This window comes from Carcharhinus amblyrhynchos, chromosome 3 (genome assembly GCF_965287045.1).
Source record: "Carcharhinus amblyrhynchos chromosome 3, sCarAmb.v2.hapA, whole genome shotgun sequence".
Classification (NCBI taxonomy): domain Eukaryota; kingdom Metazoa; phylum Chordata; class Chondrichthyes; order Carcharhiniformes; family Carcharhinidae; genus Carcharhinus; species Carcharhinus amblyrhynchos.
In genome coordinates, this window is record NC_137326.1 from 30088503 (window position 1) to 30114626 (window position 26124).

The 26124-nt window shown below is 41.5% G+C and overlaps 1 protein-coding gene across 1 annotated transcript in view; it reads right to left on the bottom strand.

The window, feature by feature from the left end:
* dnah12 (dynein, axonemal, heavy chain 12) overlaps positions 1 to 26124 on the bottom strand; it is a 193715-nt gene that overhangs the window by 126553 nt on the left and 41038 nt on the right. The window contains exons 15-22 of the mRNA XM_080182788.1: positions 25858 to 25992; positions 21599 to 21792; positions 17234 to 17480; positions 9484 to 9669; positions 8306 to 8506; positions 5984 to 6178; positions 5770 to 5891; positions 4112 to 4394 (exon numbers count right to left, since the gene is read on the bottom strand). Of these exons, the coding sequence (XP_080038914.1) occupies positions 4112 to 4394; positions 5770 to 5891; positions 5984 to 6178; positions 8306 to 8506; positions 9484 to 9669; positions 17234 to 17480; positions 21599 to 21792; positions 25858 to 25992 (1563 nt within the window). The remainder of the gene's footprint in view (positions 1 to 4111; positions 4395 to 5769; positions 5892 to 5983; positions 6179 to 8305; positions 8507 to 9483; positions 9670 to 17233; positions 17481 to 21598; positions 21793 to 25857; positions 25993 to 26124) is intronic.

Below are 26124 nucleotides of genomic sequence, written 5' to 3' on the forward strand. Positions count from 1 at the left end.
GAAATGTTACAAGCGCAGGCAAGTCATGGGGGTTACAGATAGTGTGACATGAACCCAAGATCCGGGGTTGAGGCATTCGGCCTCTGATCTTCATGTAAACGTTCTCCAAGGTGGCCTTCATGACATACAACAGCACAAAAGTTGCTGAGCAGAAACTGATAGCCACGTTCCGCACACATGAGGATGGCCTCAACCTCTACTCACATTATCTGTACCTTTAAGACTTGATTAGCTGTAAAGACTCACATTCTAATCAGTATTCTGTAAACTGTGTGTGCCTTTATATGCTCTGTTTGTGATCAGAACTCCCACTCACCTGATGAAGGGGCAAACCCCAAAAGCTAGTGGTGTTTACTACTAAATAAACCTGTTGGATTTTAACCTGGTGCTGTGAGACTTCTTACTGTGTTTACCCCAGTCCAACGCCGGCATCTCCACATCAAATCCAACATAGCCAATTAACGCCATGTCAGTCCACTCTCGATCATCACTAGAGTTATAGAAGGGGTTGTCAAAAGTGCAATCAGGTGGAAATTGATTTGCAATAACATTTACGCCACACAAGTGCCAGCAATGACCATCTCCATCAAGACATAGTATAACCATCGTCTCTTGATATTCAATGGTGAACTTATTGCTGAATTCCCACTATCAACATCCTGGGAATTATCATTGACCAGAAACTGAACTGAACCAGCTGTATAAATACTGCGGCTATAAAAGTAGTTCAGAAACCAGAAATCATGCATTGAGTAAATCCCCTCCTGATCCCCCCAAAACCTGTCTGCCATCTACAAGGCATATTTCGGGAGTGTGATGGAATCCTCTCCTCTTACCTGGATGAGTGCAGTTTCAATAACACTAAAGAAGCTCAACAGAGTAAGACAGTCGACTTGATTGGCACCCACCCACAACATCCATTCCCTTCACCACCAACACACAGTATGTGTACCACCTACAAAATGCACTTCAAGAACTCACCAAGATGTCTCAGACAGCACCTTCCAAACCCTACACCACTATCATTTAGGAATACAAGGTCAACAGGTAGATAGGAGGACCACTGCCTGGAAGTTCTGCTCCAAGTCACTCACCATCCTGACTTGGAAATATATCACTGTTCATCCACTCTCACTGGGTCAAAATCCTGGAACACCCTCCCTAACAGCACTGAATGCACCTACATGACAAGGACTGCAGCAGTTAAAGAAGGCATCTCACCGGCACATTCTCACAGGAAATTAGGGATGGGCAATAAATGCTGGCTGAGTCAGCAACACGCACATCCCATGAACAAATGAAAAAAGAACAAACATTACCGACAAGGGGCATTTCAGTTATAGTTTGGCTGGGGTTTTACTGTGGGCTTCAGGGACCTGCTGTCAGGCTCAACTGGTGATCAGAAGCCAATGTTGCAAGTCGGGGTGATCCTTCGTCAAAGCGTTCGTCACTGACCCAATGTGAAAACTGACTGATGAAAGAAAGTTAGCTACGTAAAATCCCTACAGTGCAGAAGAGGCCATTCAGTCCATCGAGTCTGCACCAACTCTCCAATAGCATATCTTACCCAGGCCGTCTCCCCAGCCCTAGCCACATAACCCCACATATTTGGTATGGCTAATCCATCTAACCTACACATCTTGGGACACTAAGGGGCAATTTAACATGGCCACTTCACCTAATCTAGTCTTTCAACTGTGGGAGCACCCAAAGGAAACCCACGAAACACAGGGAAAATGTCCAAACTCTGCACAGATAACCGCTGTGCCACCGTACCACATGAACAGCAAGAGGAACCAGGAAAAGTACATTGAACAAAGATAAGGAAGAAGATGAGAGGTACAGAAGACTGGATAAAGCTGTGAAGGAGAACTGCAGGAGAGTCAAATGAAAATGGAGAGAGTTAAAAGCAAAGGTTGGAATGATTCCAAGATGCTGGACGGGATTGTGCAGGAACAGACCTGCACAAGACGTAACACCACTTTACTGATCAACAGCAATGATGGATGGTTGCTATTGATGGATGAAGAGCAGGAGGCAAGATGAGTGGAACACTTTTGTGACATCCTCAATCTGCCCAGCCCCAACTCCATGTTTGAGACCAATGACAACACAGCAGCTTAACATCAACCTGACAGAAATTGCCAGATCAGAGGTCCAAAGTGTCATCAACAGCCTGAAGAACAATAGGGAAACCAGGATTGATGAGAACCAGCAGAGTTATTGAATCATGGCAAGAACATAGTCACAGCAGAGCTCATGGAACTGTTCAACAAGATTGGACTACAAAGGAGACAGGGAGTAATCATCAAGCTGCCAAAGAAAGTAAACCTCAGTAATTGCAACAACTGGAGAGCATCAGCCTTCCAGTAGCTCTATAGTCTGGGCATCCATACTACCAACATGGCCGTGAAGCTGTGAATCTACATGTTTATAGTAGTACCAACTGCAATCTATGTCATCAATACATGGAAGAGTGTCACATAAATTTGATCTATTTCACCAGTGTTTCACATTAAGATCCTAGGCATCACATAGAGAGACAACTTCACCAATGAAGAAGCAGTGCCATAGAAAATTGGATTGGAAGCAGCTGCCATGACGGAGAGACAATGGAGACTGGCAAGACTGACACAACACATATTTCGCCTCCTGCCTGAGAGACAGTAGAATGGACAACACCAGATGGAAAAGGAAGATGGGATTGGCCAAAGAAGACATGGTGAAGTACACTTAGGGAGAACCTGCAAGAGTGGGACACTACTTGGCTGGAGTGAAAGTTGTGACGGGCTGGGGCCGGTATTGGAATCTAGCTACCATTATCTCATATGGGACCGGAAGGAGAAATATTGACTAAATATTGGCAGACAAAAGCTGCATTCTGGATTGTAAGGAATAGAAGGGCTGCTCACAGAAATGGGTATTCAAGCTGAACCTTGTAAAATATTTAGTGTATAGGTTACACTAGATTAACAAAACTGTTCACTGAAATGAAAAATATTTACAGCAATAGTATGACTGTGAACTACTCACGTTCTTGTGGCTATTTTAACTAATATAATCAATTCCAAATTAAATTTGTAAATTTCACCCTGCTGAAAGGATAATTTCTGATTCCCTTCAAATCTCAAAAATTCAATCAACTTTATGAAAGACTTAGTCTAAGTGGCTCTCATTCATTATCTAGCTACTCAGGTTTGATTCCAGCATTGGATGCTGTCTGTGTGGAGTTTACACGTTCTCTCTGTGTCTGCGTGTGTTTCCTCTGGGTGCTATGATTTCCTTCCACACTCCAAAGATATGCAGGTTAGGTGGATTGTCCCAAGATGTATAGATTAGAGGGATCCATGAGGTAAATACGTGGGGTTACAGGGATAGGGTGGGGATTGAGTCTGGGTAAGATACTCTGTTGGAGAGTCATTGCAGTCTCGATGGGCTGAATGGCCTCTTTTTGTACTGTAGGGATTCTACGGCTCTATTTGTCAAAAATGACAGAAGGAAAGATAAACTGGGACTTTCACGATGAAAGAAGAAAGATGTTGAAAACTGGAATTGGAAAACATCTGACAGCATTTCTCTTAAAAATACATATATAAATTTACCTAATTATAATTTTATGATGCAGAAATTGGATTTGAGCTGCTCAAAAAACAGTGACACATTTTGACAACAACAATCATGAAAAAATAATCTTGGGCATATTATTTAGACAGATTTGCTGAACATTCTAATCTCACTTACATGATTCATGTAAGATGATTCATGAACATTTAGGGCAGCACAGTGGCACAGTGGTTAGCACTGCTGCCTCACAGCGCCACGGACCCAGGTTTGATTTTTGGCTTGGGTCGCTGTCTGTGCGGAGTTTGCACGTTCTCCCCGTGTCTGCGTGGGTTTCCCCGGGTGCTCCGGTTTCCTTCCACAAAGATGTGCTGATTAGGTGGATTGGCTAAGTGCCCCTTCATGTTAGGGGGACTAGTTAGGGTAAATGCACGGGGTTATGGGAATAGGGCCTGGCTGGGCTTGTGGTCGGTGCAGACTCAATGGGCCGAATGGTCTCCTTCTCCACTCTATGGGTTCTATGGATTCTATGATGAAAATTAACTCATACCTGCAGTGATCGTTCAATAACCTCATGTACACTTCTTAGCATGATATCTTCCACCTGAACCAGCCATTTTTCAACAGCACCACGAGCTTCAGCAGTGCAAATCCTTTCAATTAGTTCAACTCGTTCACCTTCACTACTGAACATTGCAATGATGTCCAGATTGGGAAGGAATTCCAGTTTGTTAATACCCTCAAAACATTTCTTCAGATGAGGTTGTACTCTCAATGGATCTTTAGTTTCAGAAAGGATTTCTAGCATTTCGTCATTAGAGAGAAAGAAAAACCTAGAAACGTTAAGAATAAAACATCAGGATACTGCAGCCTCAACAATAATTTACACTTATATAGTAATGTAACAGAAAAGTTCCAAGGCACATTACAAATACAATTAAACAGGAAACATAACAAATAGTAGGGGTAGGCCATTCAGCCATTCTAGCCAGATCTGCCATGCAATGAGATCATGGCTTATTTTCTGCTTCAACACCATTTTGCTGCACTTTGTTTAGCTCAGTTGGCTAGATGGCTAGTTCATGCTGCAGAGCAAAGCCAGCAGCATAGGTTCAAATTCCATACCAGCTGAGGCTATTCATGAAGGCTTGCCTGCTCAACCTTGCGCCTCACCTGAGGTGTAGTGATCCTCAGGTTAAATCACCACCAATCAGCTCTCTGCCCCCCACCTCCCCCAAAGGAAGAGCAGGCAAGGGTCATCCTGGACTGTGGTGATTTTACTTTTTTACCTAATATTAGCATGAACAGAGGGTTGGTTAATGGATAGAAAGCAGAGGATCAGGACAAATTGGGTATTTTCAAGTTGGCAGGCTATCCTTGCTGAAGGCATTAGGACTTGACTATTCCAATGTACGTTAGGCCAGCTTCCCATCTTGGACTATCAATAATCTTGAGCTTATCCAAAATTCTGCAAACCACAACTTAACTTGCACCAATCGGTTTATCCTGTGCTTGCCACTCTGTATTGTCTCCCAGTCTGGCCACAATTCTATTTTAAAATTCTCATCCTCGTTTCAAACCTCTCCATGGATTGGTCCACATTATCTCTGTAATCTCTTCATCCCTGCAGTCCTCTAACTCTGGCCTTTTGAATATTTCCTATTTCAATAATTCTGTCAATGGCAGCCATGCTTTCTATTGTAGGGATATAAACCATGAAATACCCTCCCTCAACCTCTTCGTGCCTTTCTGCTCCTTTACGATGTTCCTTAAATCGTACCTCTTTAACCAGTAGGGGTAGGCCATTCAGCCATTCTAGCCAGATCTAATCTTTTATTCATTCAGTCATGGGATGAAAGCATTGCTGACAATGCCAGTATTCATTGCCCATCATTAACTGCATTTTAGAAGGTGTCGACAAGCTACCTTCTTGAAACATTGCAGTCCATACCTAGTAGATACAGTGATGTTGGGGAAGAAGTTCCAGGATTTTAACCCAGCTCATTGTCAAATTCTGTTCACTAATATTCGTTTGAAATGTCTTGGATATTTTACTCCTTTCAAGAGGCTGAATAAATGCAAGTTGTTGCATGACCAGACCATATTTTTGTTGCTAAACTATGATTCACCATTTATTCAAAGAAAATACATGTTCAGAGCTTCCAATAAATTTTTAATAGCTTGATCATGTCATAGCATGTGGCGTACCGAGGAAAGAAAAGCCGTTTTTTCTCTAGGTAAGCATTTAGTCCTTTCATGATTTTCTCCAACAACCGGTTGCAATCCTGTAGTTTGCCCAATAATCCTGTCATGGAGGTTGCTGCCAGAACCTAGAAGGAGAATATCGTAAATAAAATATTTGTAATTATTAGAAATCTTGGCCATCCTTTAGTTTGTGAGAGTGATTTACATTAGGATGTACCTTGGGATCCTTAACACAGTGCCTCATGATATCCTTCCAGTTTCTGTCCACAGTCTGGAAGAGTCGGCCCTCTTCTGGCATCTGTTGCATAATGTCTTCAGAAGAAAAAATGGGGTCTAGATAGAGCCATTGAGCTTGTACTTTCAACCATTCATCGATGGTTTCCTGGACATGAATCAGACGCTCTTCCCAAAGCTTAAACACATATGCAAAACAGTAAATGATGCATTGAAATAATATATTCCAATATTGTGCTCTATATTTTCAAAGAGAAAAATAAACTGACATCCCTGAACATGACAATTTTGGTCTGCTTATTTCAGACCAAGATTCTTTGCATTATTCAATCAAGGAAAATATATTACATATAACATAGCCTGTTGTTCTTACTTGTGCTTCAGATCTTGGAGTTACACTTTCAGATGTTAATACTTAACCCACAAGAGCATAAACACAAAGCCTTCTGATGCTTAACATGACAACCCATTGCTTTAATACAACAAATTTATCAAAGAAATATTGCCCACAATCAATCTGAGATATAAGTAATGTATATTTAGCTGATACAAAAATACATACCACACAGTAATATTTTTATAACTGTATTAACAGTTACTTAGCAAAGGCTTGTATATGAAGCAAATAACTTGGTTATCTCTCCAAACCTCTTATTCTGTTACATAAATAATAAAATATTATTACAGTTCCTGAATCCTTTGGTTTAACTAATTATTTTCTGGAGGTGTAAGTAAATCATTTCCTCCTCTCTCTCCAAAGCCTTCCTCCTTTTCTCCAGTTAAATAATTAATAGGTGTAATTATAAAATATGGTTATTTTTATTCTTTTTACTTTCCATGATATGTTGTCAGATTTTGTTGCAATCGTCATTGTTTAGGGGCAGCACAGTGGCACAGTTGACACTGCTGCCTTACAGCGCCAGGGGCTAGGCTTAAATTCTGGCCTCATGTGATTGTGTAGAGTTTGCATGTTCTCCCCATGTCTACTGGGTACTCCAGTTTCCTCCCACACCCCAAAGATGAGCAGATTACGTTGACTGGCCATGTTAAATTGACCATTAATGCCACGGGGATTAGCAGGGTAAATGCCTGGGGCTAGAGAGATAAGACCTGGGTGGGATTGTTGTTGGTGCAGACTTGATGGGCCAAATGGCCCCCTTCTATGCTTAGGGATTCTATCATTCTATGATTCAGCAAAGCGCAGGAAAATTTTCCCAATGTTAAGACTCTAATTACTCGCACTTTAATAATGCTCAGATATCAGGGTCTGGAACTTGTTAAGTGACTTTATATCCAATGCTAGCTTCAAACATAGCATAAAAAGTCCCATTGGATCAAAAGATAGTGACAGATCAGAAAAGCAATCTCAGTTCATCCATCTGTAAGAAATCTAAATTCCCCAAATATTAACATACAACTTTTTTTTACAAGATTTCAACATTTCAGTGCTGATTAAGGAACTCTATTTCAAAATTGATCACATTTTGTGTAAAGAAGCTTCCTAGCATCAGGTATAAATGTACCTGTTACTAACTTGAATAAATGTCTACTTGTCTTAATCTTGCAACTTAACTTTAACTAGCATTTCAGTTTTTTAAATCTCTCTTCATTTAATTATCTTAATTTAACTTCTAGATGCCTTCTTTCCATGCTGGAAATTCAAGTTTTATCATCTTTTCTCATAATCCATAACTTGGACAATGCTTAGGCCCAATTCTAACTGTGTAAGTGTATGGTTTTGAATGAGTTAAAGTCAGGGCCCCATCAGGCTTCTCAGCATTTCCATCAGCCCTTGATGTTTCCCTGTGGCTTGTAATTGGAAGAGGATATGGTTCTCATGATGCTCCAAAGTCCATTCCCGGTTTACTGATGCCACTGTCAACTGTTTGAAACCAGTCTCTTCACAATCTTGGTGTCACCTTTGACCACAAGTTGAGCTGATTATACTAATATTCAGGCTATCACTAAGACTGCCTTTTCCTGCAATGTGTCATCTGCAAGTTTACAATCTTCTATCTTTCATCCACACTGTTGATATATGTGGTGAAAAGCTGAAAGGTCAGTCGAGATGCCTGCAGAACATTGCTTGACTAATCTACCAATTAATGAAACTCCCCTCTAAATCCCAATCAATGTCACAAGATTGCTTTCAAGTTTGTACACTTTCATTTTTGCTAATAAGAATGGCAGATAAAACAAAAATATTACTTTCTCAGCTTTTTATTATTTGTTTATTTTCAATTGTGACACTAGTCCTCCCCATTAACTTTGAGTGTATTTATATACTGTTATCAAAAGTACTCACCTTGATTTTGGTTTCAAAAGGTTTACAGAACGGTGACCCTCTCATTGTCTGTGTCTTGATAATTTGATCATCAAGAATAGCCTGAATCTCATCCACAGCTGACAAAATGGAGATCCCAGTATCCCGATATAAATTTGTACTAAAGATAATAGTCTCCCAGATTTCCTCCATCGTATGCATTGCTTTTTCCAATGAAAATTCCTAAAGAAAAATTCACTGAATAACATCTTATTTTGTTAAGAAATTGTTGTGTTTCAATACATTTTATTTTAAAAAAATTAAGTAACGTTTTATCATGGCTTTTTTAAATGCCTAATTGCTTTTAGGTTATTTGTACCTTGCAGGGAACAATATAATAACTAAGTTCTTAAAGGACGAATCGAAAAAAAAAACACATTTTCAAAGGAAAAAAGGAAAGGGGAGATTGAATGTACATAGAATAGAATGACACAGCATAGAAAGAGGTCATGCTGCCCATTAAACCTCGACTGCCCCTTTGAAAAACCTAGGGCAGGATTTTCATGGCCACACTCGCCCCAAAACCAAAAAAGCCAGCCTGAGGGCAACAAATTTTTCCCAGGTTCCCTCCACCCCATCCAATTCAATTAGCCCTACCTCCCTTGTTCTTTCTAAACTAGCCCTTACAAAATATTTTTTAGAAGTAAATATCCAATTCCCTTCTGAAAATTACTACTGAAGCTGCTTCCAGCAAGCCTTATAATTGTAACATTTTAGATCATAAAAAAATTGTATAAAAATAATGCTCAGCTCATCTCCTCTGGTTTTTTTTGCCAGTGAGCTGAAATTGGAGTCTTCTGATTCTGATCTTCTAACGACTCTCCTGCCAGTGGAAAAAAGTTTCACCTCATTTACTCTTTCAAAGCTCATTATGATTTTAAATATCTCTAGTAAATCTCCCCTGAAGCTACTCTGTTCCAAGAACAACAATCATGGCTTCAACAGTCTGTATAATTAAATGCAGTCCTTTATCCCTGGTATATAGCAAAATAACTGGTGCATCATCCTTCCTGAAGTGTGGTGTCCAGTGTTGGACATGTTTTATACTTGTCAACTTTCATGCTCGTAGCATGTTAGAAGGCACTTTAGAGCCCACAACGTAATTTCTCCTTCCATCATTATGTGCTGTAGTTATTACTGTCATGCAGATCTAAATTTACCTTGGTGGCAGCAGCACTAATATCTTCAAACTTTTCCAAGTATGGGGTGAGATTCAATTTTAACATTTTTTTCAGAGTGGTTCCTGAGTCTGGGGTCAAATCAAAGCCCATAATTTCAGACATCAGTGACCAGTGGCGAGGTCTCATACCAGGATTACACAGTATAGATACAATGGGTACAATTTCCTAGAAGTAAAACAAATAATGAAAGTAAAATATCTGTTTGATAGGTAACAAAACTGCGGGCATGAATGAATTATCATAATTTTATTAAACTATTGTTTATATATTCTTGGACAAAGAAATTTAAATTTTAAGAGAGTATCCTTATCTCACAGATTTGCTTAACAGTAGTATCTGATGTAGTCTTAGGTTAGTGGAGTGAAGAGAATAACTATCACGTTGATGGGTTTTAATAAACAGTATTATTAACGTAAGGTATTTTTAATAAAGTAACCTTTCCTGGTATAGTTAACATATCCACCTTAAAATATAATGGTGTAGAAACTGTTTAGAAGACAGAGGCCACTTAGATCTTCCAGTCCTGCTGACGGTGAAGCCCTGCCGCGAGTTTCCATTGGTGGGGGTCTATAAAACAGGAAACCCCATTGACAATGGTGGAACCAGAAGATCCTGTTGCTGGACAATGGTGGGCCACTCCACTGCATAACACAGAGAGGGAGGCGTGGAAAATCCCATCAAAAATCTTGCCTCCACCGCTTCAATTATTCTCCCCTCCTCTCCTGAAGGTGTTGATACTTAACTGTATATAGCTCAGCAGGCATTAACTAGCAAAGCTTCAGATTCTCATTGCCTTTTATGCATGAATGCAATGTGCCAAGACATCAAGTATCAGTTGGTTATTTGATATAAAATTATCATTGTCATGCTCAATCCTATTATCAATGAATGTCCAGTTTGCAGCAGCAGTCACTGAAAAGAATCAGGGAGGGTGAATTTTAATACCCTGCCCAGTGGTGAGTTTGGTAGTGGGTAGGGACTCTGCTGCCTTTCCATCTCAGTCTATGGCAGGAATGCTTGTGGGCAGCTTTCCTGCCTTGCTCTTAAAAGGTCAATTAGTTCCCACTTAAGGATCTTACCCTGCCACTGTTTGTACTCACCTAACAGCAGGTATGGAACTTGCCATGAAGGAAACCTGCCAGGGTTGTTTATGGACTTCGGAGAAGTGGGAGTCCCTGGTTCAAAGGCACTGTGTCTGATTGAGGGAGCTGGCACCAGAAAGAGAAGTTCCACTGACCTCCCTGTCCTTGTTGCTAACCTATTGCCCCAGTCACTTCCACCCTGCAATCATCTTTCTGGCATCCCTCACATCTCGCCTGGGTCCCACAGCAATCCTGGGTTTCAGGTGAGTGTATTATTGGCAGCAGCAACATCATCCCCTTGGTACTGCTGTGCAATGAAGAGTAACAAGCTTTTGATTAGCTAGAATTTGTCCCTGGATCTTTGATCCTGGAGAAGGCCTATTGCTACCCGGTTAAAGTGTCTGATTGGCACTTAATGTGGCAGGCCCTCTTAAAAAGAAATGCGTGGGGCTGTCATCAGCACTCCAGCCAGCAGATGGGATTCTCGTCACCTCCATTAAATTCTGCCCAAGCTGTCTGGCTGCTTTAATCCCTTCTTTCCTTGTTCTAATGTTGACTGCAATGACTCAACTTTTTCCTTGGCCAAAAACAATTGATTTCAGCACAGACAAGGATCCAAACACTGAATTTCAAACTTTATGTAGCTTTGCATTATGTTGGAGAATGCTTTCTCCAGGGCACTGGACAAACTTTAATAGACTATAAGACATAGAAGCAGAAGTAGGCCATTCGGCTGATCAAGTCTGCTCCACCACTTGATGAGATTATGACTGATCTGATATGATAATTCTCAATCCCACTCTTCTCCCTTATTCCCATAACCCTTGGTTCCCTAACTGATCAAAAGTCTATCTATCTATTAATGTACTGAATAATCCAGACGCTACAACCCTTCGTGGTAAAGAGTTCCACAGATTCACTACCCTCTGACAGAAAAAAATTCCCCTTGTCTGTGCCTGCCTCCTTATCTTGAATTAGATGGTAACAATACTGGGAGCAGATTTCCATAATTATTTTCAGCCATGTGGTTGCCATGATGAAGTAGTTTCAGAGAGTAATTTCTCATATCATCAAATAATTAATTGTGTTTTTTGACAGCTCCTTGCACTCAAGAATGCCATTTTTAAAAAAATCAAACATAATTCATTGAATACATCTCTAAAAACTGCTCAACTGCTTTGCTGGCTATATTCAACTTGTCAAACATATTAGGCGAGACTTTTTATGGGATTCCTCTAAACTTCAACAATAATTTTGGCAGAAACACAGGAGAAAAAGTGTTACGTGGCCATTTTTATCCACTAATGCCAGCTTTTGAGCAGCTCAGCCAAAGATAAAGCAGTGGATCAGAAGAACTCCATGGCAGCTTCAGGAGGCAGCATCAAGCTTAGGCATGAAACAACAACATGTTTATATAGTACCTTTGAATTAGAGGAGCTCAGATATTTCAAAGGGATGTAGGGCAGGCGGATATTACAGAGATGCAGAGGGCAAGGTCAGGGAAGGATTTGAAAAGAAGGAAAAGAAGGATAAAGTCAAGGTCTGTTTAACCATATGCCAGTGCAAGTTAACAAGTACAGGGCTAATGGGTGAATGGAATTTGGTATGAGTTATGATGAGATAGCAGCAGGCACCTGCAAATATAGGGCAGGATTTTCCGGCTGCACTCGCCCTGAGACTGGAAAATCCCGCCTGTGGTCAACAGACCTTTGCACAGTCCTCTTCCATCTGCTACAATAAACTCAAACTTAACTTTTAGTCCTCCTAATTCCACTTAAACACAGAATTTGGAATGCTAAAAGGGGCCATGAATTGTCTTTGGCAAACAGGGCCGAGGAGAATCCAAAAGCTTTTTATGCATCTATTAGGAGCAAGAGGACAGCAAGAGAAAGAATAGGCCCAGTCAGGAACAATGGAGGGAAGTTACGCGTGTAGCCATAGGAAGTCGTGAGATCCTTAATGAGTACTTTATATTGGTATTTACCAAGGAGAAGGGCATGATGGATATTGAGGTCAGGGATAGGTGTGTAAACACTCTAGAGAATGTCAATATATTGAAAGAAGAAACATTGAGTATCCTAAATTGCATTAAGGTGGACAAGTCCCTGGGCAGATGGGAACTATCCCAAGTTACTGTGGGAGACAAGGGGAGAAACAGTTGGGGTCTTAACAGATGTCTTTACATCCTCTTTAACCAAAGGTGAGGTTCCAGAGGACTGGGGAAAGGAAGGACGGATAAATCTAGGAAATTATAGACTGGTGAGCCTGACATCAGTGGTGGGAAGCTTTTGGAAAAGATACTGAGGGACAGGATATATGCACAATTGGAGGAAAATGGATTAGTTGATGACAGGCAGTATGGTTTTGTATGGGGAAGATCACGTCTCAACAACTTAATTGAGCTTTTTTGAAGAGGTGACAAACATAATTGGTGGGAGAAGGGCTGTGGGTATAGTTTATAAGGACTTTAGTAAGGCATTTGACAAAGTTCACATAGCAGACTGGTACAAAAACTAAAATCACATGGGATTTGGAGTGGGTTGGTTGGATGGATACAGAACTAGCTTGGTTATAGAAGACAGACAGTAGCAATGAAAGGGTGCTTTTCAGAATGGAGATCTATAGCTAGTGGTGTTCTGCATGGATCAGTGCTGGGACCTCTATTGTTTGTAGTATATGTAAATAATCTGGAGGAACATGTGGATGGTCTCATTAGTAAGTTTGCAGATGACACAAAGATTGCTGGAGTTGCTGATAGTGCCGGGGATTGTCAGAGGATACAACAGGATGGAAATAGATTGGAGGCTTGGGCACAGAAATGGCACATGGAGTTTAATCCCAACAAATGCGAGGTGATACATTTTGGAGGATCAAACGTAGGTGTGAATTATACAGTAAATGGCAGGATCTTTAGGAACACTAACATACAAAGGGATCTGGGCGAGCAGTTCCACCTAAAAGTGGCAACACAGGTGGCCAAGGTGATTAAAAACATAAGAACATAAGAAATAGGAGCAGGAGTAGGCCATCTAGCCCTTCGAGCCTGCCCCGCCATTCAATAAGATCATGGCTGATCTGAAGTGGATCAGTTCCACTTTCCCACCTGCTCCCCATAACCCTTAATTCCCTTGTCTATCAGAAATCTATCTACTCGTGACTTAAACATATTCAACGAGATAGCCTCCACCACTTCAATGGGCAGAGAATTCCAGAGATTCATTACCCTTTGAGTGAAGAAGTTCCTCTTCAACTCTATTCTAAACTGCCTAGCCCCACCTTATTTTGAGGCTGTGCCCTCTAGTTTTGGTTTCCTTTCTCAGCAGAAAGAATCTGTCTATCTCTACCCTGTCTAGCCCCTTCATTATCTTGTAAGTCTCTATAAGACCCCCCCTCAGCCTTCTAAACTCCAACGAGTACAGGCCCAGTTTATTTAATCTCTCCTCATAAGATAACCCCCTCATCTCCGGTATCAGCCTGGTGAACCTTCTCTGTACTCCCTCCAAGGCCAATATATCCTTTCGCAAATAAGGGGACCAAAACTGCACACAGTACTCCAGCTGCGGCCTCACCAGTACCCTGTACAGTTGCAGCAAGACCTCCCTGCTTTTATATTCTATCTCCCTCACTATGAAGGCCAACATTCCATTCGCCTTCTTGATCACCTGCTGCACCTGCAGACTGGGATTTTGCGACTCGTGCACAAGGACCCCCAGGTCCCTCTGCACAATAGCATGCTGCAACTTTCCACCATTTAAATAATATTCCATCCTACTATTATTTCTTCCAAAATGGATAACCTCACATTTGCTAATGTTATACTCCATCTGCCAGGTCTTCACCCACTCACTCAGCCTATCCAGATCTCTCTGCAGTCTTTCCGCGTCCTTCACGCAATTCGCTTTTCCACTCATCTTCGTGTCATCAGCAAATTTTGTTATCCTACACTCAGCCCCCTCCTCCAGATCGTCTATGTATATGGTAAACAGTTGAGGCCCCAGCACCAATCCCTACAGCACGCCACTAGTCACCAACTGCCAACCAGGAAAGCACCCATTTATTTCAACTCTCTGCTTCCTGTTAGATAGCCAATCCTCAATCCACACTAACACTTTACCCCCAACTCCGTGTTTCCTAACCTTCTGCGGCAACCTTTTGTGAGGCACCTTATCGAACGCCTTCTGGAAATCTAAAAACACCACATCCACTGGTTCCCCTCTGTCTACCACATTAGTCACATCTTCATAAAAATCCAGTAAATTCATCAAACACGACTTCCCCTTCACGAATCCATGCTGCGTCTGCTTGATTGAACCATTCTTTTCTAGGTCTCCTGCTATTTCATCTTTAATGATGGATTCTAGCATTTTTCCAACAACGGACGTTAAGCTAACCAGCCTGTAGTTACCCGCCTTTAAACTAATTAGTGGGGGGGAAGGGTGCAGGGGTAGGGGGAATTACAAACCAAATGTAAAGGAGAGGGTACGAGTGCAGGTTAATGTTGAGGACACTCCACTAATTAAAGGAGTAGAGGGCACAGGAGAGGTTGTAGCATTTCTACAAATTGGGTCCAGATAAAGGCTGGCATAAAGACACTTTATCTGAATGCATGAAGCATTTGAAACAAAGTGAATGAGTTGATGGCACAAATCAGCACAAATGGGTATGATCTAGTGGCCATTACGGAAACGTGGTTGCAGGGTGACCGGGACTGGGAACTGAATATCCAGGGGTATCAGACATTTAGGAAGGATAGACAGGAAGAAAAAGGAGCTGGGGTAGCTCTGTTAATAAAGGTTAATATCAGGGTGTCAGTGAGAGAAGATATAGGCTTCAAAGAGCAAAACATGGAATCGTTGTGGGTGGAGATAAGGAATAATAAGGGGAGGAAGTCACTGGTGGGTGTGGTCTATAGGCCCCCAAATAATAACTTTGAGTGGGGCGGGCTATAAACAAACAAATAATTAATGCGTGCAAAAATGGGACGGCAATAATTATGGGAGATTTTAACCTGCATATTGAATAGTTGACTCAAGTTGGATGTGGTGGACTTGAGGAAGAGTTCTTGGGATGCTGTCGGGATAGTTTCCTTGAACAGTATGTTACAGAACCTATGAGGGAGCGAGTTATCTTAGATCTGGTACTATGTAATGAGGCAGGTAGAATTAGGGATCTTCTTGGGATGAGTGATCACAATATGGTTGAATTTCTGATGCAGATGGAGGGTGAGAAAGTAGGGTCCCAAACCAGTGTCCTCTGCTTGAACAGAGAGGAGTATGATAAAATGAGGGCGGAATTGGCTAATGTAGATTGGGGGTGTAGACTGGTTGGTAGGACTGCTAAAGAACAGTGGAGGATTTTTAAGGAAATTTTTACGGAGATTAACAAGGCATGCTTGCCTTCATCAGCCAAGGCATTGAGTACAAGAGTTTGGAAATCATGTTGCAGCTATATAAAACCTTGGTTAGGCCACATTTGGAGTATTGCATGCAGTTCTAGTCACTACACTATCAGAAGGATGTGGAAGCTTTAGAGAGCGTGCAAAGAAGGTTCACCAGGATGTTGCCAAGTCTCAAGGGTGTTGGCTAAGAGGAGAGGTTGAATAAATTAGTATTGTTTTCACTGGAAAGATGGAGGCCGAGAGAGACCTGATAGAGGTCTATAAAATTATGAGAGGCATGGACAGAGTGGATAGTAAGAAACTTTTTCCAAGGGAGGAATTACAAGGTGCACAGGTTCAAGATAAGAGTGGGAAAGTTTAAGGGAGATGTGCAGAGCAAGTTTTTCATGCAGAGGGTGATGCGTGCCTGTAACGTACTACCTGAGCAGGTGGTGCAGGCACATTAGCATCATTTAAGAGGCATCTGGATGGGTATTTGAATAGGGAGGGAATAGGGGGATATGGACTGAGTAAGGGCAGAAGATTTTTTTCAGCTTAGTTAGGGCATCATGATCGGTACAGGTTTGGAGGGCTGTTCCTGTGCTGTACTTTTCTTTGTTCTAACTCTAAGGGAAATGCATTGTCAGTTCTGATATATAGACCTTCAACAACTCAATGTCCAGACATTTTAGTCAAGACTTTCATGAAACACACTGATCTCGCCATAACCTCAATGCATTTTCTATGGAAAACAGTTCTCCTGCTGGAAATGTCTGTTGTAGCTCCTGAATGGAAGGAACCATTTACAGGGATCAGAAAAGTCCTAAAGACCCAACCTTTTTTTTGTACAGGCCTTGGCCTGAGCTAACAATTGTTAGATTGTCAATACACATCTCTTTAACCTGTGCTTAATGCTCTCTCCACTCACATTGTCTGTACTTTTAAGACTTGATTAGCTGTAAAGGCTTCATTCCAATCGTTATTCTGTAAATTGAGTTTGTGTCTTTATATGCCCTGTTTGTGAACAAAACTCCCACTCATCTGACGAAGGAGCTGCACTCCAAAAGCTAGTAGCATTTGCTACCAAATAAACCTATTGGGCTTTAACCTGGTGTTGTGAGACTTTTTACTGTGAAAGGCATGGCATTCACTTTTCATGCCTTTTCCAATGCTATCCCACCCAATTTGGGGCATGATACTGGACAAAAATCATAGCTACACTGTCAATTTAAGAATGTTATTAGTTTTCCACATTTATTATTTATTCTACCTTAAAGTCTTTGATTTGAGCTATTACTACGCTACACATTGTCACAGTTGCACTCTCTTTCTTTTCTTCTTCCACCTCTTCCTCAGCAACAAGTCGTCGACGAGGGGCTGACTTCTTTTTCTCAAGTTCTGCTTTCTTTTGCTTCTGCCGGAAGAATTTTAGCATCTTGTAAATCTCACGAAAGAATTCATCTACTTCTGCCTCCATGCTCTCTCCATTCAGGTCAAGGAAGGAGCCATCCATCCACCTTAAGAAACCACAATACATATCATTGGAACTCTGTTAACAGTCATAGTCACAATTAACAAATATTTCCATACACCAGACAAGAAAACAACAAAAGAAGTTACAACATACCTACATTTTCATAAGCAATAGGATGAGTTTTCTTCAATAATTACCTGTTCCCTGGGAGTCATATCTTGCCATCCTAAAGACTTAATAATTAATCCAATTATTTCACATCCTTTAAGTTTGGTTTAAGAAACAGAAGAATGACCTCTGTCCTGTCTAGTTTTATTATGCAAAACAAATATAATTTCCTTTAGTTATGCTGGGTTCAAAGCAATGAAAAATAATCAAATGTGAAGTTAATTGAGTAATAACTCAGGAAACCTGACTGGAAAGGAACATTATTTTGTTCCTTGTACCGGGTGGCACGGTAGCACAGTGGTTAGCACTGCTGCTTCACAGCTCCAGGGACCTGGGTTCGATTCCCAGCTCAGGTCATTGTCTGCACATTCTCCTCGTGTCTGCATGGGTTTTCTCTGGGTACTCCAGTTTCCTCCCACAGTCCAAAGATGTGTGGGTTAGGTTGATTGGCTATGCTTAAAAATTGCCCCTTAGTGTCCTGGGATGTGTAGGTTAGAGGGATTAGTGGGTAAAATATGTAGGGATATGGGGTTAGGGCCTGGGTGGGATTGTGTTCAGTGCAGGCTTGATGGGCCAAAGGCCCTCTTTCTGCACTGTAGGGTTCTATGATTCTATTTATTTACAGAACACAGTAAAGCCACAATGGTGGTATACACAAACTGATCCCAGTCTGGGACTGCACTTCTGCAAGTCCAGTCCTGGGTCTGCCTTTTAAAACTCTTAGGTGATGAGTTCTGACTCGGCAACCATTACCTTATTACCAGGGAAACTCATACGCATTGAGTCCCACAAGGAAAACAATCAATGATTCCCCATGAGTCTCATGGGGGTTATTACAAATTACTAAACCAGAGCTGATTCCTCAGAAGATGGACTCTTTCCTAAGATACTTTTATGAGTTAAAAATACAAGAGACTGAAAGGTAAGCCATGAGACTCAATCAAAAATTTTGTACCCAATCTATATTCTCCAAGTTGGAAGCCAATGCTTTCCTCAGATCCTCAACAATGACTGGTCATCCAACTAAACTAGCCCTGTATTGCGTTACGAAAAAGCAATCCTTCTCTCTCCACAATTCCAAAGCCAGCTCAGTACATATTAGCTGAAATTATTCAATCCCTTCTTACAGTTCAAAAAGAATTACCTTCCCACAGCAACTTCATCTACCCAAATGAGAGTATTGTAGACAACATCTTTGACATACATACATTCAGTGAGTGCCAACAGTGTAAAGGCTCCACACAAAGATTGGGTCCTTTATTTTGCACTAGCTTCGACCCCAAAACCATAAATTATGTCTACTTATGCCTGTTGCACAAACTAAATTAGATTTAAATAAATTAATAATTTCAACTGTTACAAATGTTGAGTTCCACCATTATGAAATAGAAATCCATATATTTGAAAACTTAATCCTTATTGCTATTTCCTATTTTAAAACTGGACTTTCCTGCTGACGTAAAACAATTAAGATGGTTGGCCCTCTGTCTGAAAGTTAATCCAGTAAGAAGTCTCACAACACGAGGTTAAAGTCCAACCAGTTTACAAAGAACAAAGAACAAGAACAAAGAACAACCCAGCACGGGAAACAGGCCCTTCGGCCCAATGAGCCCACGCCACCGCATCCTCCTACACCTACCCTGCCCTGCGTGTATGCGAGTGGAACCCATAACTTAGCCAGATTCAGGGGAGAATAGTGTCAATTTGGTATACCAATCAGCCTAAGAGCACATCTTTGGGGTGTGGGAGGAAACCGGAGCGCCCGGAGGACACCCACGCAACCACAGGGAGAATGCGCAAACTCCCACAGACACAGGCCCAAATCCATGTATCTGCACAGCTAGCAGTGCTAATCACTGAGCTGTTGCGGCGCCCGAGTACCGGTCCAGGATCAAGCACACACACCGACACGAAGTACTAGGCCACTCCCGGAACCTCCAAGAGCAGCCCACGCACGACCCACCGTGTGCATGCCCCTTGTTTGACAACAAGGTGGACCGCCACCTGTGGAATAAAAAGACAAAAACATTAACATGTAAGTCTGCATTTCCGGTGTCGTCCCGAGGCTCTGACCCTATTTAATACCCTCTACTATAACCCTCCATCCTTGTTTCGCTCATGTGTCTATCTAAGTAAACCTTAAACAAGTCCAACGTGCCTGCCTCCACCACCCTACTCGGTAGCGCGTTCCGTACCCCCATGACCCTCTGTGTGAAGAACCTTCCTCTCATATCCAAATTATACTTCTCCCCCCTCACCCTTAGATCATGACCTCTCGTAATTGTACCCAATCTACGGAGCAGCCTATCACTATTGACTCTATCTATTCCCTTCAGTATCTTATATACCTCTATCATGTGTCCCCTTAATCTCCATCTTTCCAAGGAGAAAAGTCCCAGTTTCTCCAACCTTTCCTCGTAACTCAGTCCTTCCATGCCAGACAACATCCTGGTAAACCTCCTCTGCACCCTCTCCAGAGTCTCCACGTCCTTCCGGTAGTAAGGTGACCAGAACTGGACGCAGTACTCCAAATGCGGTCTAACCAACGTTCTGTACAACTGAAGCATTAGACGGCAGCTCCTATACTCTATACCCCTTCCTATAAAGGCTAGCATTCCATAAGCTTTCCTCACAACCTTCTCTACTTGTGTCGCAACCTTCATAGACTTGAGTACAATGAGGAATTATTTCATGTAGACATTTACAATTTGGCTGGTTAGGGATTGGTGTTCTAAGATTTGCTCTACAGATGGTATTAATGTTGCAAGATGAAATTGGCACACAGAGATTGACTCAGTTCTTAAGGCGATGGTACAAAATCTTTCACAGTAAGAAGTCTCACAACACCAGGTTAAAGTCCAACAGGTTTATTTGATAGTAAACCCACAAGCTTTCGGAAACACTGTTCCTTCGTCAGATGTGTGGAAAGAACTGAAGGAACAACATTCCGAAAGCTTGTGGCGTTTACTATCAAATAAACCTGTTGGACTTTAACCTGGTGTTGTGAGACTTCTTACTGTGAAAGATTTTGTACCATCGCCTTAAGAACTGAGTCAATCTCTGTGTGCCAATTTCATCTTGTAACATTAATACCATCTGTAGAGCAAATCTTAGAACACCAGTCCCTAACCAGCCAAATTGTAAATGTCTACATGAAATAATTCCTCATTGTACTCAGACTTTGGGACACCATCTCACCTGAACTAATATTCAGCTTTTCCTGTGGCCCTCATACTGCAAATCTCATTTTCTCCACCGACCCCCCTCCCAAATTACTGAGTGAATGCAGAGTGGGAAGTTGTGGACACTCCTTTTGTGGATTTTGAATGTGTGAAATAAACTAATTATCTGAGTTAATCCTAACGTGAGTTTGCTGTGGATTATTAATAAAATTGGATTACAGAAAAATATGCCACCACTTAGTCTTTAAAACAAACTAATTCAAAACACCTTCTGTACATGGAAAAGCAGTAAGAAAAAAAAAATGCTATTTGAACTGACTCCTCTCCTGTCTATGACACTAGGATATCCACATTTTGGTTTCACATTACTCCCCACAGATGCTTTTGACATTTTCTTTTCCTCTGAACAAGAATAAGCTAAATAATTTTCTGGTTTACAATGTGCTCCAGTTTGGGTTCTTGGCAATTCTTTATAACAAATGCAACTATTTACTTCTGCAAGTAGTTACGCATAATTACTGGTCCTTCAACTGCAGAGTGTGGCTCTGACGGCTAGCTGGAAAGGCACAATGTGAAATTGATTTGGGTAGTCCTAACTCAGTTGTTAGTGGACATATGTTCACTACACATATTGCAGATCCCCTTCACCCTTGGTGATATTAGAAAGTCATATACAAATATCTGCGAACAGACGTGAAAACACAATAGATCCAGAACAGACTCCCAGAGTACTTCAGTTATCATTGTCCCTCTGTCATAAATTTAATGATTATTCTCTGGGTTGCCTTATTCTTTTTGGTGCTCCACTTACTTCTTTTCACTCCGTTGCCATTTTAGAATCTGGGCAAAAAGCTTTTGGTATGGTTCAGTGGTAACTTTGATACTTTCAGCCAGTGGATAAGTGGTCAGATCCCATTTGTAGAGAGCTTCTTCACTGTTGATATATTCAATTAACTCCTCTGCATCTTGTAACCTTTTCTGTACTGTCCGCACATCATTCACATACTGCAAACAAAATAAATAATCTTTTCTTAGTACTTTACAAATAAAAAGATATAGCGTAAATTTTCTACTTCAAATGTAAAAATGTCAAGGAATTACTTTACCTTTGAGTAAGTTATTCTACTGGACAAAAGCAAATACACATACCAAAAAAAGAATAAGTTTCAATCCGAATTAAAACAGAAAATGCTGGATAAACTCAAGTCTGGTAGGATTGGTCAATTTGGATCCTCACATCATATGGGCAGTATGTCAGGCAGATTGTATTATACAGGGAGAGGAACTACTGTGTCTTGTACCTTCTGTTCTTTAGCATCTGAATTATTTTTTAAAGTGAAATTACACATAAATTTATCCAGTAGATATCAAAACTATAAGAGAGGGGATTAAGGGTTATGGGGAGAGGGCGGGAAAGTGGAACTGAGCCACGACAGATCAGCCATGATCTTATTGAATGGCGGGGCAGGCTCGAAGGGCCAGATGGCCTACTCCTGCTCCTATTTCTTATGTTCTTATGTTCTTAAAAAGATTTGGGCCTGAATTTCACGATTATTGAGCAGGTGCGGTTGGTGGGTGCAGAAGCAAATCAGAAAAGAATCATAAAATCCCTACAGTGCAGAAGGAGGCCATTTGGCCCATTGAGTCTGCACTAAACACAATCCCACTCAGGCCCTATCCTCATAGCCCCACATATTTACCCTGCTAATCCCCCAACACTAAAGGAGCAATTTAGCATGGCCAATCCACCTAAGCCGCATATCTTTGGAGTGGTGTGTGGGAGGAAACTGGAGCCCAGAAGGAAACCCACACTGACATGGGAGAATCTGCAAACACCGCATGGACAGTGGCCTGAGGCCAGAATTGATCCCAAGCTCCTAGTGCTGTGTGGCAGCAATGCTAAACATTGTGCCACCGTGCTGCCCTGGATGTACAATTTTAGATGTAAAATTGCAATTGAGGCAGAAGTAAATTGAGTCCAATGTGGATATGTATGGAGTTTAAGAAATATACAAGCAGCACCCTGTGGACTGCCAGGTGTTGTGGGAGAGGCTGAGGAAGCTGGCTGCAACAACAAAAAGAAGAATTCCATTCAACAATGGCCTCAGCACCTGGTGGACATGAAAGGGAGAATGACAAGTCCAGCGGGCACTCTGCCCCCCATTTCTCCTGGAGTGCCTGGAAATAGTCACAGAGTCCTTACCCTTTGACACCCAGGCTCTTCATCCAGAACTATTAGTAGAGTAATCCTCCAATAAATATTGGTCCATCCAGTAATGCCCACATATTGTAAATAAATAAAAATATTAGGGGTATATTGCAGTGTTCCCTTGATCAGTCTAGGCATCTAGACTTCACCTTCAGCAACCCAATGTACTCACTGCCATTGCCCTTGTGGAGGCATACCTCCTTTTGTACATCTCTCCCAGATGTGTTCTTGGAGCATGAACCACCTTTTCAAGAGTTAACCTTTATCATCCAAGAGTCATCAATCCAAATGAGCTAGAGTGTTGAACAAACTTGTGATTGTTGCAGGATGTCGGCATCATGTGAGCTGCCAGGATACTGTGTACAGATGTGCTGAATCTGTATCTGCTGGTTGCATACAATCTAAACATTTATTGAAACACAGAAAATAGGGGCAGGAGTCGGCCATCCAGTCGTTGAGCCATTCAATATGATAATGACTGATTATGCACTATCAGTATCCCACTTCCATTTCCTCTCCATAGCCCCGATCCCTTTAGCTACAAGGGCCACATCCAGCTCCCTCTTGAACATATCCAACAAACTGGCTCCTACAATTTTCTATGGTAGAGAATTCCACAGGTTCACAACTCTCTGAGTAAAGAAGTTCTTCATCATCTCAATCCTGAATGGCTTACCTTTTATTCTCAAACTGTGACCCCTAGTTCTGGACTTCCCCAACATCTAGGACATTCTTCCTGCATCTAGCCTGTCCAGACCCATCAGAATTTCACATGTTTCAATGCTATCCCCTCTCATTCTTCAAAATTCCAGTGATTAAAAGCCCAGTCAATCCAGTCTCTCTTCACATGTTAGTTCTGCCATTCCAGGAATCAGTCTGTTGAACCTTCGCTGGACTCCCTCAATAGCAAGAATGTCCTTCCTCAGACTAGGAGACCAAAACTGCACAATACTCAAGGTGTGGTCTCACCAAAGCCCTATATAATTGCAGCAAGACATTCTCCTTACTCCTATACTCAAATCCTCTTGCTCTGAAGGCTAGCATGCTATTAACTTTCCTCAGTGCTTACTGTACCTGCATGCTAACCCTCAGTGACTGTTCCACCATGGCGTACAGGTCACGTTGCACTTCCCCTTTTCCCAAACTGCCACCATTCAGATAATAATCTTCCTTCTTGTTTTTGCCACCATATTGGATAACCTCACATTTATCCACATCATATTGCACTTGCCAAGTATTTGCCCACTCAGTCAGCCTGTCCAAGTCAGTCTGCAGCCTCTTAGCAGCCTCCTCACAGCACACACTACCACCCAGCTTGATGTCATTTGCAAATTTTGAGATACTGCATTCAATTTTTTCGTCCAAATCATTAATGTATATTGTGAACAGTTGGAGCCCCAGCACTGAATCCTGCAATACCCCACTAGTCACTGCTTGCCGCTTTGAAAAGGACCCGTTTATTCTTACTTTCTGTTCCTGTCTGCCAACCAGTTCTCTATCCACATTGATACATTACCTCAATACCATGAGCTTTAATTTTGCTCACTAATCTCTTATGTGGGACCAAGTCAAAAGCCTTTTGAAAGTCTAGACACATAACATCCACTGGTTCACTTTTGTCCACTCTACATTGATGGAACGCCTTTCTGTTCAGGAAGGCACTTGGCTCTCTCACTGGCACCCTAATGGCTATATGTGTACAATCAATTGTACCCTGGATGTGCGGGAAACCAGCAACTGCTGCAAAGTCTCTGGCTTTCCTAGCTGACCTTGCCTGTCTGAAAATAAATGAATGTCATGACCCATCTATAATGAGCTTGAAGCAACTGTGGGCAGTTGATTGGGACACACCACACAAGTCCCCCACTGATTCCTGGAAAGAACCCGAGATGTAGAGGTTGAGAGACACTGTGAGCTTCAGATCCTGTGGCATAAGATGGCCACCCAGATGGAGGTGATCTCTGGCTCAAACATCTGGCATATCGTAGTGGAGTGTCCCTAGAAAGGTGGAGCCTCCTTCGGCATTGGATCACGGACATTTTGAGGTGGTTGAAGCGCTGCCAGTATACTCCTGTGACAGTGTTATAATGTCTTCTGCAGACCATTCCATCTGCACTCAACATCACAATAAGTAGATTATGTGGTTATTATCTCACTGCAGTTTGTGTGTGTTTTCTGAGAGCATATTGTTTGCTGTGTTTCTTACATTACAATAGTGACTGCGGCTGGAATTTTCCAGCCCTGATATAGTCAGTCATTCAAATGTCCATTCACTTAGGTGGGACCAGGAGATCCCACTAGCAGAAGGGGCTGGAAAATCCCACTCTAAACTTCTAATGTGCTTAATTGGCTGTTAAAGGGCTTTGAGATGTCTGATTGTAGAGAAAAGCATCATATAAATGCAAGTCTTTTTTAAGGAAGGACAAATATAGAACATTATTAAATCAGTTGGGTTTTTTACAGCCTCTGGTTGTTTCATAATGCTGATACTTTTTATTCCAGATGCATTTTATTAATTCATTTTAAATTCCTCAGGTGCTGTGACTGAGGTATAAACCCAGTAATATAATCATTATCTATTGCACTCATCTAGTGCAATAGATTCCAAAATAGAGTTCCCAAGTTGATGATCATTGATCCAGGATCTCAGATGAAGATCAACACTTGGGATCCAAGGAAATAAATAAATAAAAACATTTCTTTGATATTCAGACCAAAAAGAATACCAGCGAACTCAAACTCTGAAATTTCAGCAAAGTTTTAAAAAAATTTCCGTTGAGCTAGTTTTGATTAAAATGATCAAACTAAGATTTGAGTAGTCAGATCAAATATTGAATAAAATGTTATCAGTGTTTCCTAACCTGCTGCATCAAGTCAAGCTCAGAGCATTGTCCAAATTCCTCTATGCGCCGGGACAGCTTCTCCAGCTCCACAATGAGTTTTTCTCGTTTAGCCAACAATTCAGTTTCTCCTTTAAGCTTTGCTTTCTCTACCAGCTGTAATCACAAAAAATAAGGACAAATATTCAAGATTTATCATGTAAACAGTGATCAGCCATTTTGAATATGTTAAGCTGAATACAGCAATACTGAATATACAATAAATAACCTCCAATTATTACAGGTTAA